At 61.4% G+C, this 16,247-nt stretch overlaps 2 protein-coding genes across 3 annotated transcripts; one reads left to right on the top strand and one right to left on the bottom strand.

Annotated features, from left to right (window-relative positions):
* The first annotated feature begins 2,863 nt into the window (after window positions 1-2,863).
* Window positions 2,864-7,277, top strand: FUT7 (fucosyltransferase 7). Of its 2 annotated transcripts, XM_013182926.3 has the most exons (3): window positions 2,864-3,606; window positions 4,384-4,494; window positions 5,842-7,277. In XM_013182926.3, exon 3 carries the CDS (start codon window positions 5,941-5,943, stop codon window positions 6,982-6,984), a length of 1,044 nt encoding a protein of 347 aa, XP_013038380.2. In that variant the 5' UTR covers window positions 2,864-3,606; window positions 4,384-4,494; window positions 5,842-5,940; the 3' UTR covers window positions 6,985-7,277. The 2 variants fall into 2 exon arrangements, with proteins under 2 accessions (XP_013038380.2, XP_013038379.2); XM_013182925.3 differs by lacking the exon at window positions 4,384-4,494.
* A 3,127-nt stretch (window positions 7,278-10,404) lies between these two features.
* LOC106037140 (POU domain, class 5, transcription factor 3) lies at window positions 10,405-16,247 on the bottom strand. Its single transcript, XM_066980784.1, has 5 exons — window positions 15,717-16,247; window positions 13,241-13,352; window positions 12,781-12,911; window positions 11,952-12,116; window positions 10,405-11,668 (listed from the first exon to the last, which is right to left on the bottom strand). The coding sequence occupies exons 1-5, from the start codon at window positions 16,230-16,232 to the stop codon at window positions 11,417-11,419; spliced, it is 1,176 nt and encodes a 391-aa protein (XP_066836885.1). The 5' UTR covers window positions 16,233-16,247; the 3' UTR covers window positions 10,405-11,416.

The following is a 16,247-nucleotide window of genomic DNA, read 5'->3' as shown; positions in this document are numbered from 1 at the left end:
GGGCACTGGGTGCCAAGGTGCCTTGTGGAGGTCGGCTGTTCTGTGAGGGCAGCAGTGGGGCAGCCCCCAGGGAGCGTGGGGGGCGGGCACCTGAGCTCCCTGGCATGGAGAGGTGCCAAGGTTGGGGATGTCAGGGCTGGTTCTGTGCCTTTTCACCACACTCCGCTGGCTGGAGTCACAGGGCTGCCATGCTGGGATGCCACCAGGCTGACCAGCATTTCTCCTGCTTTAAAACCCCAGTGGTATTTGCTGTGTCCAGCAGCACCAAGACAGGCCACAGTGGTTCAGACAGTGGTCAGCCCAGGGCCAAGGCCTTTGCTCCAACAGGGGCTTCTTGTTGGTCCCTGGGGAAGGAGGGATGTATGCACCCTCCTTCCCCCTGAGCATATACCCAGCTTCTCACTGTTCCTGAGAGACTGCAAGCAGTTTGTCCCTCACCCCACACTTCATAAAACCCCACCCTGCTCAGCTCAGGGCAGGGGGCAGTAGCGTGAGTTACTAGTGGGGTTACGGAGCAGTGCCCGTGACCTGGTCTCTCACCTCCCTCCATTCCACTGCCTTGGGTCATGTCTTGGTGAGCTTCCCCAGTCTTCTGCTTGGCATGACTCTGAACACCAACAGCAGTGGGACATGGGGCAGCACAGCCCCAGAGAACCTGGTTGCCCATCCCTCCTTGGACCTGGAGCCTGAGCACTTCTCACAGGGCTGTCTTGCTCCTTGGTCCATGGGCAGAGGATCCATCCATCTGCAGAGGGCAGCAACCACCCACCCACAGTTCTCCGGGTGCTGCTGGCGTTACCTGATGGCCCGTGGCCTGTCCACAGATGCTGGCTGCTCTCCACCCAGCTGGGCAGAGCTGGCAGAGACCCCAGCTGCCAGCCTGGGTTTGAGCAAGACAGCTCCAGCCTGGCACAGTCTCTGCCCCTGAGCTGCCCCTGGGCATGCCCCTGGGCTGCTGCCTGCACACACCAGCTGCAAATTCCTGCCCGGGGCTTCTAAAACCCTGCCTAGGGTAGCACCGTGGCTGACAGCTGCAGATGTGGCCGTGGCCTTCCAGCAGCCTCCCAGGCCTTCCAGGACACAGCTCCTTCGGCTCCATCTTGCCCTGCATCCCTGGTGGAAACCTCATGGCCAGTGTGGCACGGCGTGCCACACAGGGAACTCAGGCACGGACAGCGCTGTCAGGGAGCGCTGCCAGCAGCGAATCGGGCTGGGGCAGGCCAGCCTGGGAACAGGGCCCTGTGGGCTGTGCAGTGCCCAGTATCAGGGCTCTCAATCACACAGGGGAAGAGATGCAGAAAGGGAGTTGAGAAAAGATAACAGGAAACAGGACACACGTCTGAGGAGGAAAAAATACCCAAACCCAGCACTGCAGCTGGCCTCAGAGGTCTCTGAGGGTGGCACTGAAACCGCAGAGCCTTGCTACGCCCCAGCACATTGGCAGAGCACTGTGGGCACAGTGCTGGCAGGGGCCCCATGGGAGTGGTCCTTCTCCCAGGAACCGGGCAGCCAGAGGGATGGAGAGAAGCAAGAGTGAAATGGGGGGTGCAGCCTCCAGGGCTGCTCAAGCACCCCAAGAGCCCCCAAGGAGTGGTTTAGGGGCAAAGAGCACAGTGGACCTCACTCCCCTACTCTCTTCATGCCATGCTATGCAAGTACATGTCCACTCAGAGGACAGCACTACATGCCTCAGGGCTCTCCTCCCTGCCTCCGACTCGGTTTCCCCCTCTCTCTTCACTCTGCCAGGGCCTTAGGAGACAGGTGTGCCCAGGCAGCCATGCCAGCAAAGAAACAACCAGGCAGGTGGCCTCACCAGGACAGTGGCACAGCCAGACCCCAGGCATGGGCACAGCTCTCAGTGCAGGCGCAGTAAAGGCACGCACGTGCCCACTTCCCCTTTTGGCAGAAAACATCCCAGCAAGGGCAGGTGCCCAGGCCTGGCAGAACAGAGGAGCTGCTGGTGCTGCTTTAGCTGACAGTTTCAAGATGAGTCAGTGGGAGCCAAAATCAGGCTGGCATCCTGTTTTCAACCTGGCTGCAGGGTGGCAGACAGGAGGCACCCTGGGGAGGCTGAGGGCAGGGCCCTGCCTGCACCCATCTCAGAGCAGGCAGGGCATTGGGACGGAGCAGGAGCGTGCACGTGCTGAACCCCCAGCACACACCTGCTCCTTCCCGGCACTGGCCAGGAGGGAATTGCCCCCAGCCCAGCCACAGCACAGGTGGTCCTGGTGATGGTGCCAGGCTAACGTTCTGGGCTTGTTAGTACCCTCTCAGCTCTGCGATGGGCTGAAGAAAATGCAAAGGCAGAAAATGCAAAGGTTTATTCCAAGACAAATGAGCATCTTGCTCTTCATCTGCTTCTGGGTGATTTTGGAGCGAGTTGTGTGTGCCAGGAACCTGCAGCCAGACACGACAATCCTGATTTTCAAGAGTAAACAAAATAATAGTAATACTGTTCTAGTGGTCTCAGCAAAACAGCGTTTGCAGGATGTGCTTTGGCACAGAAACTGCCAGCCCGCAGAGCTGCCCACGGGCTCAGCCCAGCCCCTGCAGCCTCCCTCCCTGCCGTGCTCTGCATGGGCACTGCCCTGGGAGGCAGCTGCGGGCAGGAGCACAGTGGCCAGGGCAGCCTGCTGGGCACCGGACCCTGCCTACATCCTGCTCCACATTGCTCACGCCCAAGGATGGGGCTGGGTGGCAGGGCTCAGACCAGACTGGGGGGGGGCTCTCCCTGCTGTCCCCTCCTTGGTATCACCCTGTGACCCATCTCTGTCCCCTTGCACTCCTCTGCCATGGGGCTGGAGGAGAAGACATGCCAGGGGGTGGGAGACCTAGGGACCTGGCTGGAGAAGGTGGCCAGTGTGGGCATGAACCCAGTCCCTGCTTGCTTCTGAGGGCAGCCGTGCTCCTTCCATCCACGTGGTGGAGAGCACTGATGAGCCCCAGTGCAGGGACACAGGGACATTGGGCAAACCCCCAAACGGGCAGGTACCAGGAGAAGCCACAGCTCATCTGGGGCATTGGGGTTCTGGCTAGCAGCTGGGATGGGAGAGGTGCTCGGCAGACACGAGATATGATTTGTGCTTGCTTTCAAAGACGACCCCTTGGAAATCCCTTTTGGGGAACTGAAACCCCACACAGGGCTACCTGTCTCTTCTGCAAGGAGCTGCAGCCCTGCCAGAGAGTCGGGAGAAAACACAAGGCCATGGGGCAAGGTGCGCAGGCACAGAGATCTGCGAGCGTCTACCAGGGTGCAGCACACTGCCATGGGGCAGCACGGGACATGCACTGTGCAACAGGATCCCATCCTGACATGGGGCACCCCCCAGCCATGTGAGAAGGAGCCCAGCCATGGGGCACCCAGCCATGGGTGATATTGCCACCCACATGGGGGAAGTGCTCAGAGTGCGCTGTGAGAGCAGCAGGAAGGACCTGCTTGGGGGCTGGGACAAAGCAAAACCACAGAAAGGAGGAAGCCCTGAGTGCTCCAGCCCAGAACCAGCAGCTGCCCCGGAGTACCTGCGTGGGCAGTCACCAGCCCTGGTTGTGCCGTGCTGCGCCGTGCTGTGCCGCGCCACGCCGTGCCGAGCCGCTGTCTGTTCCACAGTAAGTCCGCAGGCTGAGCCCACGTGCCAGCACTGCCGCACAACATGGGGAGAGGGGGCTAAGCAATGGGTTGGCTCCTGGTGCTGCCAGCCTGAGGATCTGCCCTTCCAGAGCATCCTTTGAATGTGGGGCAGTGTCCCCACTGCTGGGGACTGGCAGGCAAAGGGGCCCGAAGCACCGGTGCCCTCATGCGTGGTGCAGGGAGCAGGCAGAGCTTTTTTCCCTCTTATAATGATTTTTTTTTTTTTTCTGGAGCCTAAACTTAGCTCATGTATTTTAGCATGCCAGACGGAGCAGGCCAGAGCAGGGAAGGGATTTGCAAAAGCAAAGCTGCTGCAGATCAGCTGGGAAAGCAGGGCAACACCTTCCACAAGCCTCCAAAATCACAGAGGAACCAGCACCTCCTGCCTGGCTGTGGGGCTGGGGCATCTAATATGCTTTCAGAGGTTACCTTGAAAGGGAAACTGTCTTTGGTGCTGAACACTGTGGGTGACCTGCCAAAAAATTTAGCTGCAACACATGCAGAAATGCACACTGCCAAATGGGTAGGGAAAGGAACTGAGGGGGAGCGCCCTGTACACCCGGGGCTGTGCCTGCAGCCCATTCCATGCCCGGCCACCCAAGCATTGCCAAAGCAGGACAAAAAAATCAGGCAGTGTCCAGCTGTGCAGCCCTCGGGACCAGCACTCATGAGGTTTTGAGCTGGTTGCTGGCACCTGGTGCAGCTGAATGTCGCCCCCCAGCCCCCGCATCTGCTCTTGCTGCTCTCTATTTCAGGGAGCAACTCTGACTCAGTTAAGAAGCAGAACCTTTGGCAAGGCCAGACGCAGGCAGAAGGGCACTGCAGTGGGGTGACCGAAGGTGCAGACGCGCTTCTCATGCTGGATGGTGGGTGACTGGGGTTCCCACGTGCCTACGGGCCGAGCCCCGCCAGCTGGAGACCTACAGCAGCCCAGCTGTGGGGGAGCCAAATGCCCCTCTGCCCGTACCTCCCTCTGCCCTGCCTGCTGGGGACTGGAAACCTGGGGCACCTGAAAATAAAGTATGGGTATATGCGGTGCCAAGACAACCAGCTCCCAGCCTTGGTGTCTTCGTGGCTGGGGAGAGCACCCCAAGCCCAGGGAGAGCACCCCAAGCTGGGTAGGAGCCCTGCCATCACTGCAGGAGGGTGCTGGGACAAGTGAGGCTTGTTTCAGGCAGGACCCTGATCTGGCCCTGATGGGGTTTGGGACTTCCTGATGGCTGATCCATGAGTGGGTTCAGGGATGGAGCCTTGCTATGGGGTGTGGGTTCACAGCATTTCTTGCAGCGACTCCCAGCCAGCTGTGAGGCCAGACTCGGGGTACTCCCTCACCCTTTGGCATGTGGCCCCAACCTGCAGCCCCCCAGAAAGAACAGCATGTTCCTCCCAGGCTTTGCTGTGGCAAGGCTGGCTGCATTTCAAGCTCAAAACATCCGCCCCAGGCAAAGCGAGAAGTGTGGAATGGGACCGTGCCTCTTTGTCGGATGGGGAAACTGAGGCACAGAGCAAGTGACAAGGAAAGCATCCCTTGTGTGTGCAGTTGGGAGTGGTGCTTATCAGTTGTGACAGGGGCACAGGTGGCTCCTGACTGTTGGCTCTGTATGCCCTCCCCACCCCCTTCAGCAACAGCACTGCTTGCCCTTAGAGACTGGGGGCACTGGGGAACACATGAGGGAGGGTGATGCAAATGACAGCACCAGCTTGGTGTGACACAGAAGCAACGGCTCCTGCCTTTTCCTACCCTGACAGGTAGCCTCAGGCAAAGTCCTTTTATCTTTTGCATGTGGGATTTTATGAGCTTAAAAGTCAACACTAAAGGAAAAAAAAAAAAAAGAGCACAAAAGCCCAGAAAAAAAATGGAAAGCACATGGTGAAAGTTGTGGGTCCCTCTGTGGCAGCCGGGATGGCATGCACCCATCCCCTTGCTTGGCCGAGGTGCTGCCCACATCCCCAGCCTGCCCCAGGCCAGGGATCCCTGCAGGGTTGTGGCAGTGGGTGCGTGGGTGGGACCCTGCAGGGGGGCAGAGGTATACTGGGGCCTGGGGGCTCCTGCTGTGCCTGAGCCCTACGGGGTTTGGGTGCCATGGAGGAAGCGCAGAGAAGTGTTTCTCCAGCCACGCCAGCCCCAGCATCTCCTCGCTCCTCCATGCTCCCGCTGGCCAGGTGGCTGGGCAAGCTGAGCTGATGGCCCTTGCTGGCTTCTTCTGTCCCAGGCACAGCCTGCAAGAAGGTGACACCACCAAGAAGGTGACACCACCAAGAAGGTGACACCACCAAGAAGGTGACAGCCAGCCCTGCTGAGCACCGGCAGCATGTCCCGGGCATCACCACTGCCACGGCTGCCATGGGGCCGGCCCAGTGTGAAGGCAGTGGTCACTGCTGGGTTGTTTGTCACCATGCTCTGGAACCTGAAGTGCTTCATCAACTCATCTAACACCTCTGGTGAAGCCCCCAAGCATACTAAGCCACTGGTGGTCCTGGTGTGGGAATGGCCTTCAGATCAGGTCCCAAACATCAGTGGGGACATTTGTCGTGAGCTGTACGGCATTGAGGGATGCTGGCTCACCATGGAGCAGCGGCTCCTGCACCAGGCAGACGTGGTGGTGTTTCATCACACCAGGCTCCAGCAGGGCAGGGACAAGCTGCCCCAGGAGAAGCCACCAGGGCAGAACTGGGTGTGGGTCTCCCTGGAGTCCCCCACAAACACTAAAGCATTAGCAGGATGGAAACAGACCTTCAACTGGGTGATGACCTACAGACGAGACTCAGACATCTTCATCCCCTATGGCAAGCTTGTGCCCAACCAGTCAGCCACCATGAACATCCCCACGAAGACCAACTTGGTATCCTGGGTTATTAGCAACTATCACAGGACTCAGAAAAGAGCTGAAGTCTACAAGAACCTGTCCAGGTACCTCCACGTGAACATATATGGGAAGGCAAACAGAAATCCGCTTTGCAAAGACTGCCTTTTGCCAACAACATCCAAGTCCAAGTTTTACCTGGCCTTCGAGAACTCCATCCACCGGGACTACATCACTGAGAAGCTCTGGAGGAACTCCCTGATGGCTGGCACCGTGCCTGTGGTGCTGGGGCCTGCCCGGGCCAACTATGAGCGGTTCATCCCCGCAGACTCATTTATTCATGTTGATGACTTTAGTTCCCTGGCAGAGCTGGCCACCTTCCTGAAGACCATGAACTCCAGCCGTTACCAGCAGTTCTTCGCATGGCAGAAGAAGTACAGTGTGAAGCTCTACGCAGACTGGAGGGAGCGCATCTGTACCATCTGTGCCATGTACCCCAGCCTGCCCCAAGGCCGTGTCTATCCCGACCTGGAGAGCTGGTTCAACACCTAGTGCAGGGCTGACATGCGCTGAGGGCACTCAGCACTGCCAGAGACATCAGGGATGCATTTGTGCAGAAGATAAAAGTGGGAGGAGTGTGGGGCACCCTGCGACAGAACAGGATGCTGTGCAGGGAGGGATGTGGGACCTCTAATACTCGCCCTGTTGTTGCCCCACTGTTACCTTGAGCAACTCCGTGTGACTTAGCTTCCTGCCAAATGTGACTATCCGCCCATACTGACCTACCCTGCTATGGTGCTGGCATAACCAGAGGGTGCTTTGGAAATAAATGACACAGGTTTCCAGAGGCTCTGCCCATCTGTCAGGGCCTGGGCAGGGCTGAGGGCAGGCGAGGACAGCAGGAACCATCAGCTCCCCAACCTTCCTTTCCTCCTCATGCCCTTGTAATCATGCTGTGCCCCCCCAACACTACTTGGGCAGCAAATCCATGGTGGCAGAGGCCCCCGGTGATGTTTCCGGCTGGGTGACCGCAGCGGGGGCGGGGGGGGGAGGGTGTTGAGAGGGAGGCGGGATGGGAGAGACATGGTCCCCAGGGACCTCAGGGCAAGAGGCTGCATCCTGCCAGGGACCCAGCGTCCTGTAGCCAGGGACGAGCAGCTCACGCATCGCACCAGCTCCCACAGCCTCTGTGCTGGCACAGCCCTGCAGAAGCCATTTCCCCTGCTTCTGCTCTCTTGCCACTGGTGTCCCCGTGCTGGCAGGACACCGGATGCTCTCAAGAGCAATCACAGCCTGCTCAGTGCAAGGCCGAGTCAGAGCAGGATGGCTGTGGTTTTGCACTGCTGGCTGCACGTACTGCTGTGACAGGAAGCTGTTGAGATGGTGCTGTCCTGAACTTTGCAGCGAGCCAAAAGGAAACGCCCCACACCAGTGCCCTTGGCACTGCCAGCCCCCGCACACCCCGTGCCATGCACACACCATGTGCCCTGGGCACCCCCGCACCACGAGCATCCCACTCTGCACTGTGTGCACCCCCTCTGTGGACACTGCATGGCGAGCGGCCTGCACTGTGGGCACCCTGCAGCACACACACCCTGCCTGGGAAGCTCCCTGCACTGCAGGCACCCGAACCCAAGAGCATCCTGCACTGTGGGCCCCCTGCTAGCACACACACCCTGCAGTGTGGGTACCCTGCACCGAAAGCACCCTGCCCTGTGGGCACTCTGCACCACCTACAGCCTGCGCCACGCACCCCTGACCATGCAAAGGGCATCCTGCTCTGTGGGTACCCTGCACCCCGGGCATGGGCAGCCCCCAGGCACTCCATGGGGAAGCACCCATCTGGGACTGGCAGCAGACATCGGGGCTAGGCAGCAAAACTGGGGAGGAATGTGACTGCTCCATCCCCGCCTCACTGTGTGCAGACCCACACCTCACCATGTGTCTCCTCGTTTATCTCCCCAGTACCGGTGACTCCTTTTGTCACACATTTTGCCCAGTTTCCCTCACTGCAGCCCCCAAGACTACACAGCCTGAGCCCCACCACCCTGCCCAGCAGCACCCAGCAAGCTGCAGGCCACCCACTGGACCTGGTCGCACAGGCGATAACCCTCAGGAGAGGGGACGATCCCGCTTGCGGTGTGCGCTTTGTGAACACGTTCCCCCCCCGCCCCCCCCAGCGTCAGCCTGGTCCAGACCTGCCTCATGTGGCAGTTTGACAGGACACGCCACAACCTTCTGATTTCTGCAGTGTGGTTTCTCATTTTGTCTTCTGGATCAACTGAAAACTGAGCAGGAACATGTCACACCCCTGTCAGTGCTGCCCTCGCCTCCATGGCAGCGCGGCCCCAACAAGCCTCGGCTGGCTGCATCACTTCTCCATCATCATGCACGGCCATGAGGGGCTGCAGGATCTGGGGGTCCCGTGAGATCTGGGCGTCCCACAGCCTGCTCCCCGAGGGGACCCTACCTGGCTGTGCAAACTGCAGCAGAAAATCAGATGGTTGAAACTTGCAGAGTCAAACCTAAGCAATGTGACAGCCTTCCCAGGCAGAAATGGCACCTCTGTAGGCAAACCTACGGTCTAATGTATCACAGACTGCCAGCCTCCATCACCCCCCGCCCACCCCTCCCAAGGGCACCTCTGGCCACAGCAGTTTGCAGCAGGCGCTGTGCCTGGCTGTGAGCCCCAGGATTTGAGTCCTGCTGCTAAATGAGGCTGTGGGCAAGAAGTCCTGGGCATCCAGGTACTAGAGAACAAGTGGGGACACAGGGGTCAGGGCAATGGGGTCCTGCATGTGTTTCCACCTCTGCCCTTTGCAGGATCCCAAGGTGCTCTGAGAGCAGCAGCCAGCTCCTGCACAGCCCACGAGAATGAGGGTGCAGACCAGCCCTGAAAAGCAAGAGCAAAACCATCATTAACTGGCAGCTGAGCTAATAAAGGGGCTTTTCAGAGTTTGTTTCAATACAGATCTGGTCACTTAATTGCTTGTGCTCAGGGAGAACCCTGAGGGTGCAGACTGATGGCTGCAGCAAACTAGGCTGCACAGCCAAGGGTGCTGAGCAGTGAGTTGTCGCACCCTGGAAGTGCCCTCCTTCTCCCATTTGGCAGTCCCCATGCACCTCCTGCTGGCATCACCCCGCACAGCCTTGCTCCCGGCTGGCCCCAGTGCCGTGGGGCTTCTTGGCCACCAGCACGGCCACCTGGCAATGCTGAGGCTGTCCAGGATGTGCCTTGCCCAGGACTTGCATATTGCTCTTGCAAGCAGTGGTGAAGCAGCACGCCCCAGCAAGCCCTTCCCTGTTCGTGGACCCTGGAGGGACCCTTCACCTGAGACTCCCTTGGGCTTTTGCCTTTCCAAAAAGTAGCTATGGAAAAAAATAGCAGCCCCATAAGGGTGGGAGGTGACCTCTGTGCACACTCCTGAACACATCTGCTTCTGCAGACAGGAAAGGAAATGGGCTGTGTGCCCCCACCGACCTGCAACCCAGTTCCTGGAGCTGGACACATTGCTCCACAAGCCGCCAGGCCCCTTGGTTAAGAGCTGGATCCAGAGCAGCTCACGGGCCAGCACCCACTGACCTGAATTACCTCCAGCAGCACGAAGCAGTGGCTCAGCTGCAATTTAAGATCATGCCATTCAGCAGCGCTCCCGGCTGCGGTGTGGGCGCCAGCTTGCTGTATCTCCAGCCGCTGCAGGCAGCGACAAGCCGGGTCTTTTAGACTGTGGCAGCACCAACTCTCACAACCGAGCTCAGTGTAACCCCTCTGCCTGCTCAAGCCTTGGGCACAGCAGGGAGCTCAGCCCCACGTGGGTGCACCGTCCAGCTGCTGGAGCAGCACAGCCCCCCCTATGCCCCCCATGTGCAGCCAGACCCACACTGACACCGTTGTGGTCTGCAGACAGTGACCACAGCAGGACCCAAGCAGGCACAGGACATAAGGGAGGCAAGGAAAGAGCTGACTAGCTCTCATGCCCCAAAGAACTGAGATTTATTTCACTGCCAGAGGGAATATGATTAAGGAAAAAAAAATCATCATCAACTACAGCAGGCTCAAAGGCACGGGGTGCTAGCAGCATGGACAAGATGGCATCAGCCCCACTGTGGGCCCTGGGCTGGGACCGCTGCAGAATAGCCCCAGGGCAGCCCAGCTAGGGGCTGTGACAATGGCTAGAGAGTGAAGAGGGCCCAGAGGCTCCGGGGTGATGCTGGGAGGGGAGGCCCTGCCCCACCACCCTGCCCTGCTGGCCTGCCACGGTGGGCGGGCAACAGGGTGACCCTCCTGCGCTGCCAGGACGAGCAGGGCTGGAGGCTGGGGCTGCTGAGGGCTCCCCCCGCAGCATCACGCAATAGCCCTGGGCTCACCCCAGCCACCCGCAGCAGTGGGCAGAGCCCACCAGGGGACCACCCCCTCCCCGTGTGCAATGCCCCAGCCCTGCTCTATGTAACAGGGAGGAGGCATCTGGGAAACTAGTGATCACTACAAAGAATTTTGCTTTTTAAAAACTAGAAATACAGCCAAAACCATAAAAAAAAAAAACAACTCCCCCCACCCCTAAAAAATTTAGAAATGCTTTTTTTCTGGTTCTCACAGGAGCAGCTCGGCAGGGGCCAGGCACAGGCGGCTCCACCCAGCCCCCAGGCACGCATGGCTTTGGCAGGTAACAGTGAGGGAGCTCTCCCCCACACCCCCGAAAGGCAGGAGGGTGCTGACCCCATGCAGGGGGGCTGCTGGGACCAGCGAACTCACGTAACTGGGAAGGGCTGGGAGCAACTGTAGAGAGCGGGCACCATCCCCACGCTTGGCTCCCGGCCCTTCCTCAGCCCCTCAGGCCCCAAAAGCTGTAAAATAGCACAGCCACTGCCCAGACAAGCCCTGGGAGCAGGGCCGGAGCCATGCCCGTGCCTTGTCAGGGCAAGGGGAGGAGGCTGCCCCTGGACGGACGGGCTGCAGTCGGGGCGCACTTCTGCCTGCCCTGGTTCAGTGGCTGCTGTTGTTCATGGAGAGCCCAGGCTGCAGAGCTTGAGGGAACATCTCGGCCTTGTGGAAGGGCGGCATGTAGACCGGAGGGGATGGCGCTAAGCTATAGCCCTGGGACGTCACCGGGATGGGCAGGCCAGGGGGCACCAGGGACTGGTTCATGTCGTACATCACCCCCTCCGTCTCATTGCCAAAGGGCAGCAGCAGCCGCTTGCCTTTCTGACGCCGGTTGCAGAACCAGACCCGGACAACCTGTGAGGGAGGGGAGACAGGGCAAGGATGAGTGGTGCTCTGCAAGCCCAGGGACACTGTGGCAACAAGACCCTTCTGCTGGTGGCACCTCCACGGCCCTGAAGCGCCTGACCCCCTGCACGGCTCCTCCTGGGGCTCAGCACGGAGGGGCAGATGGTGGCAACCAGCTCCAGCCACCCTCCCACACCTTCTTCCAGTATCAAAACTGGCCTGATGTGGATGCTCAGGAACTGCAGCTGTTTGGAACCCCCGCCCCCCACCCTCCAAACCCTGCCAAACCTACATCTTTGTCCAGGTTCAGGTCTTCAGCGATCTGGGAGATCTCCTGGGGACTGGGCTTCACACATTTGCGGAAGAAGCTCTCCAGCGTCCCCTTCACATTGGTCTCGATGCTGGTCCTGCGTTTTCTCTTCCGGGCTTGGGCCAGCACTTGCTCTGCATTGCACATCTGGAAGTGAGAGAGACCACACACTTGGTCACAGGGTGGCCCAAGGCTGGCAATGTCCCCCCAGCCTCCGGACACACACACAGAGCTGGCTGCAGAGGTCTGGGAGGGACGGCAGGCTTTGTCCCTGTGACCATCTGCCAGCACAGCCTCTTTCTGATCAGCAGTGCAGAGAGACGCAGTAAAAGCTCAGACTTCGCTGCTGAGCTTCACCCCACTGCAACTGGGCTCATTCCCAGCATCCTACCGCTGATTCCCCACCGGCATGGGCAGGGGAGACGGACACATCTTTCTGCATTACATCCCATCCCTCCAGCCTGCCCTCAGGGAGCAGCAAGATGCATCTCCAGCTCGTCCCAGACTCCAGCAGTAGTCAGCTGCTCCGAGACGAGAGCTGCCCCTGCTGTCATATGGTGCACATGGGGGGAATTTGGGCTCCCACCTGCCTGGCTGAAGGGTGCTACTTAGCAGATCAGCGGTGGACTGGGTACCCCCCCCTCGGGACCAAACCCATGGCTGTGAGAAAGGCGGTGAGCCACTGCCATGGCAAGAGAAGCCTGCTCCTCCCTTCCTCTCCCAAAAAGCATGTGTGCAGGGCAGGGCAGGAGAGGCTGCAGCTCATTTGTCAGCACGTAAACCAGACACCCTGCCCTGCCCAGCCCCGTACCTCCTGCATGTTGTCCGTGTTCTCTGCTTCGTTGAGCCAACGCTGTAGCAGTGGCTTCAGCTTGCACATGTTCTTGAAGCTGAGCTGGAGCGCTTCGAAGCGGCAGATGGTCGTCTGGCTGAACATCTTCCCTGCACGGGGAGGCAGGCGCTGTTATGCACAGCTCCCCGAGGGCAGCTGCCACCCCCAGCAGCCCCCCAGAGCTCCCCAGGGACCAGGCACCAGGAAGGGCGTTTTCCCTGCTGGTTCGGCAGGGACTTAAAGCACTCAGAAACTCTTCAGAAACAGCTATTGTAAACCAGTTCATTGGTGCTAACAGCAGCTTTAGCAAACACAGGCTGGTGCTGGCCACCGCTTTTGCGGGTCATTATGTAGCAAAAATCTCTTTTGCCCCCGTGCCCCATCCCCATGTTGCCCTTTTTGCCCCCAGGTATGGGGAGAGATGTGGAGAAAAGCTTACCATAGAGAGTGCCCAGAGCCAGCCCCACGTCAGCCTGTGTGAAACCCAGCATTATGCGCTTGTGTTTAAGGTCCTTGGCGAACTGCTCCAGCTCTTCTGAGGTTGGTGCATCCTGGCAGGGAAAAGCAAACTCAGAGGGAAAACTTGCACCCACCTGGGCTGGGACTGCAAAGAGCAGAGTCCCATTGGCGGGGGGGGCAGTACGGGCCTGGGATAGGGACAAGGAGGGGTGGACAACCCTTGGTAGCACTGATGCACACCTGCCGTTGCCACCTTGGGGTGACGGGGTAGGGGCAGAAAGGATTTTCCCCAACCCCCAAACAATGGACTCCACTGGGCTCTGGACCCCTCATGCCCCCCCCCCCCCCCCCCCCCCCCCATCTTGCTCCACACAGGAGAAATGTCTGGCCCTTTTCTGGGACAGAATGCAGGACGTGGAGCACCAGAGCCCCGAGGTGTGGGGAGCTCTGCCCTGAGGTGTGGGGAGCACGTCCCTTCTGCCTGGGCTCACACCCTCACAGCCTGACCAGGGGCACCACAGACCCACAGGCGGCTTTGGCGATGTCCCCAGCATCATTCCTCTACCATGCACCCCACAGCGTGTCCCCTGGGGTGCAGGGCAGGCACCAGCCCCTCTCCTGGCTGAGCCCAGTGAAGAAGAAATGACTCAGATAAAGTGAATTTTGAAAGAACATATGATTTGACTGGGTTTCAAGCACATTTTTGCAACAGCCAGACTTCACTTCTGGAAAGCTGCTTACCCAAGTGCTTCACTTCCTCCCTGCAGTACAGTCTCGAACTGCTGTAGTGGGCATTTTGCAATCTTTTCACCAATTGTCATGTTTGCCGCATTTTTCATATTTTACAGGCACACCTCCTGCCGGCCAGTCTCAGCTTTTAATTGCTCAAGTACATCGGCGACAAGAAGCCCAGAGCATCCCTACCACGGGGCACCCCGACCCTCTTAGGAGAGAACTGTTCCTTCTGCCTCGGCTCAGCACGGCAGGACGTGAACTGCAGGGCGGGCAGGAGAGCTCGGCGCCGGCCGTGTAACACACACACACACACACACCGGTGCCCCACGGGCTGGGCTCGGCGGGTGTGGGAGCTCCAACCTTACTTTGCCACTTACACAGCAGCAACTCTGTGCAAAAACAAGAAACCCGCAACAGAAAACGAAAAGCTCAGAAAAGCTTTGAAATCAACCACATCATCGCTGCTGCTAACCCCGGCGAGCGTTTGCTGGCAGGGATGCTTTTACGTCGCGCCCCGAAAAGATTTAAAACCGAAATCCCCCAAGACGGCCGCCAGTCACGCTGCCGAGTGAAGGCGCCTGCCCTCACCGGGGGCAGCCAGCGGGGGGCCGCTCTCGTCCCGGTGCCCGCCCGGGGGCGTCGCGCGTGGGCGCAGCCCCGCGGGGCGCGGCGTGGGGCAACCGCGGCGACCGGGAGCTGAGCGGGGCAGAGCAGAGCCCCGGGCCCGACCCCGCCGCGCCGCCCCGGGCTCCCGACCGAGCGGAGCCCCCTCTCCTCCAGCGGGGGCTTGAGGGGCGCCGGGCGCGGCGGGGCGCTGCCCGCGGGGCCGCGGAAGCGTCCCGGTTGCTCTAAAGCACCTCCCCAGAGGCCGAGCCCTTCCCTCGGCCGCCCGTCGGGCTGAGGCAGCCGTGTAGCCCCGCGGTGCAGCGGGGGCTGGCTGCAGCCGTGCAGCCCCCGGTCTCTGCGCTGGGGGAGAAGGGACGGGGCTGGCCCCGCGGGCAGGGAAATGGCCCCCGGCCCGGCTGGGTGCCAGCCTGGAAGTCCCCGTCTTCGTCAGCGCCTCCCCGACTCTACAGGAGTCACGGCCGCGCCGAGGGGAGGGGTGGCCAGGCACCCGGCGGGTTAAGGGGTTCCCAGCCCGGAGCCCCGAGCAGGTTTGCTGCCGTCCCGTCCCCTGATCTCGGGCCGATCTCCGCAGCCGCTCCCCACGGCTACGCAGAGCCTCTCTCTACAGACGTTTCCTCGGAACGTTAAGAAACCTCAAAGGCGTTTTTTGTGCCGCGAAGCTGCACTTTGCGCAGGCCCCGAGGACAGAGGGAGCTGCGATGCCGGGACGAGGACGTGCTGCCGGCAGTCGGAGCCGCGGGGACCCGACGGCTGCACAGCGCTCCTCCCAACGTCCCCCCCCGCCGGGGCCGGCCGGAGCCGCTCGTTCCCAGCGGGACACGGGGACGGCGGGGCCCGGTCCCGGCTCGGGGTCCCGAGGACGCTCCGCTAACGCGCTCCTGGCCCGCCCCCGCCGGCGGCCGTCCCGTCGACAGCTGCCAAGTCGGGACGGCGAGCCGCCCGTGCCGAGGCCGGGGACCGTCGACGAGGACCCGGAGCGCGCCGAGCACGCGGCGGGGCCGGGGCGGCGGGCGGGGCAGCCGTCGGGGGGCAGCGGAGGGGCCCGGCCGGGCGGCGGGCCCGGGACGCGCCGGGGAAGGGAGCGGGGGTCTCACCTCGTCGCCGCTGTCGCTGGAGTGTCCGCCCTCGCTGGCGGCGCCGCTGGAGCTGCCGCTGCTGCCCAGGCTGGCGAGGCCGCCGGAGCCCGGCTGCAGGGTGCCGGGGCAGAGCCCGTGACCGGGACCGGCGGGGAAGGGGGCGGCGGCGGCGGCGCTGGGGAAGGGCGCGGCGGCGGCGGCGGCGGCGGCGGCGGGGGGCGCGGGGCCGGCCCACGGCGGGGCGGCCCAGGCGGGGCCGCAGCAGGGCGCGGCGGGCGGCGCGGCGCGGGCCTCGGGGGAGCCCTGGCGGCAGGGCCGGCCCGGGCGCGCCTCCGCCTTAGCGGGCGGCCCCGCGGCCGGGGGCAGCCAGGCGCGGGCCGCCGCGGCGTCGCGGCCGCCGTCGGGCTCGGCGGCGAAAGGGAAGAAGAGCTGCTGCGCGGCCGCGCCGTCGTAGGCGCCGCGCGGGAAGGGCGGGCCGCCGTCGGGCAGGAGGCCGAAGGGGGCGGCCGGCAGCCCCCCGTCCGGGCTGAACATGGTGGCCGCGGCCTA

The sequence above is a fragment of the Anser cygnoides genome, chromosome 20, assembly GCF_040182565.1.
Source record: "Anser cygnoides isolate HZ-2024a breed goose chromosome 20, Taihu_goose_T2T_genome, whole genome shotgun sequence".
Lineage (NCBI taxonomy): Eukaryota > Metazoa > Chordata > Aves > Anseriformes > Anatidae > Anser > Anser cygnoides.
Note: the sequence above shows the minus strand (reverse complement) of the source record. Positions and strands in the feature narration are given on the sequence as shown.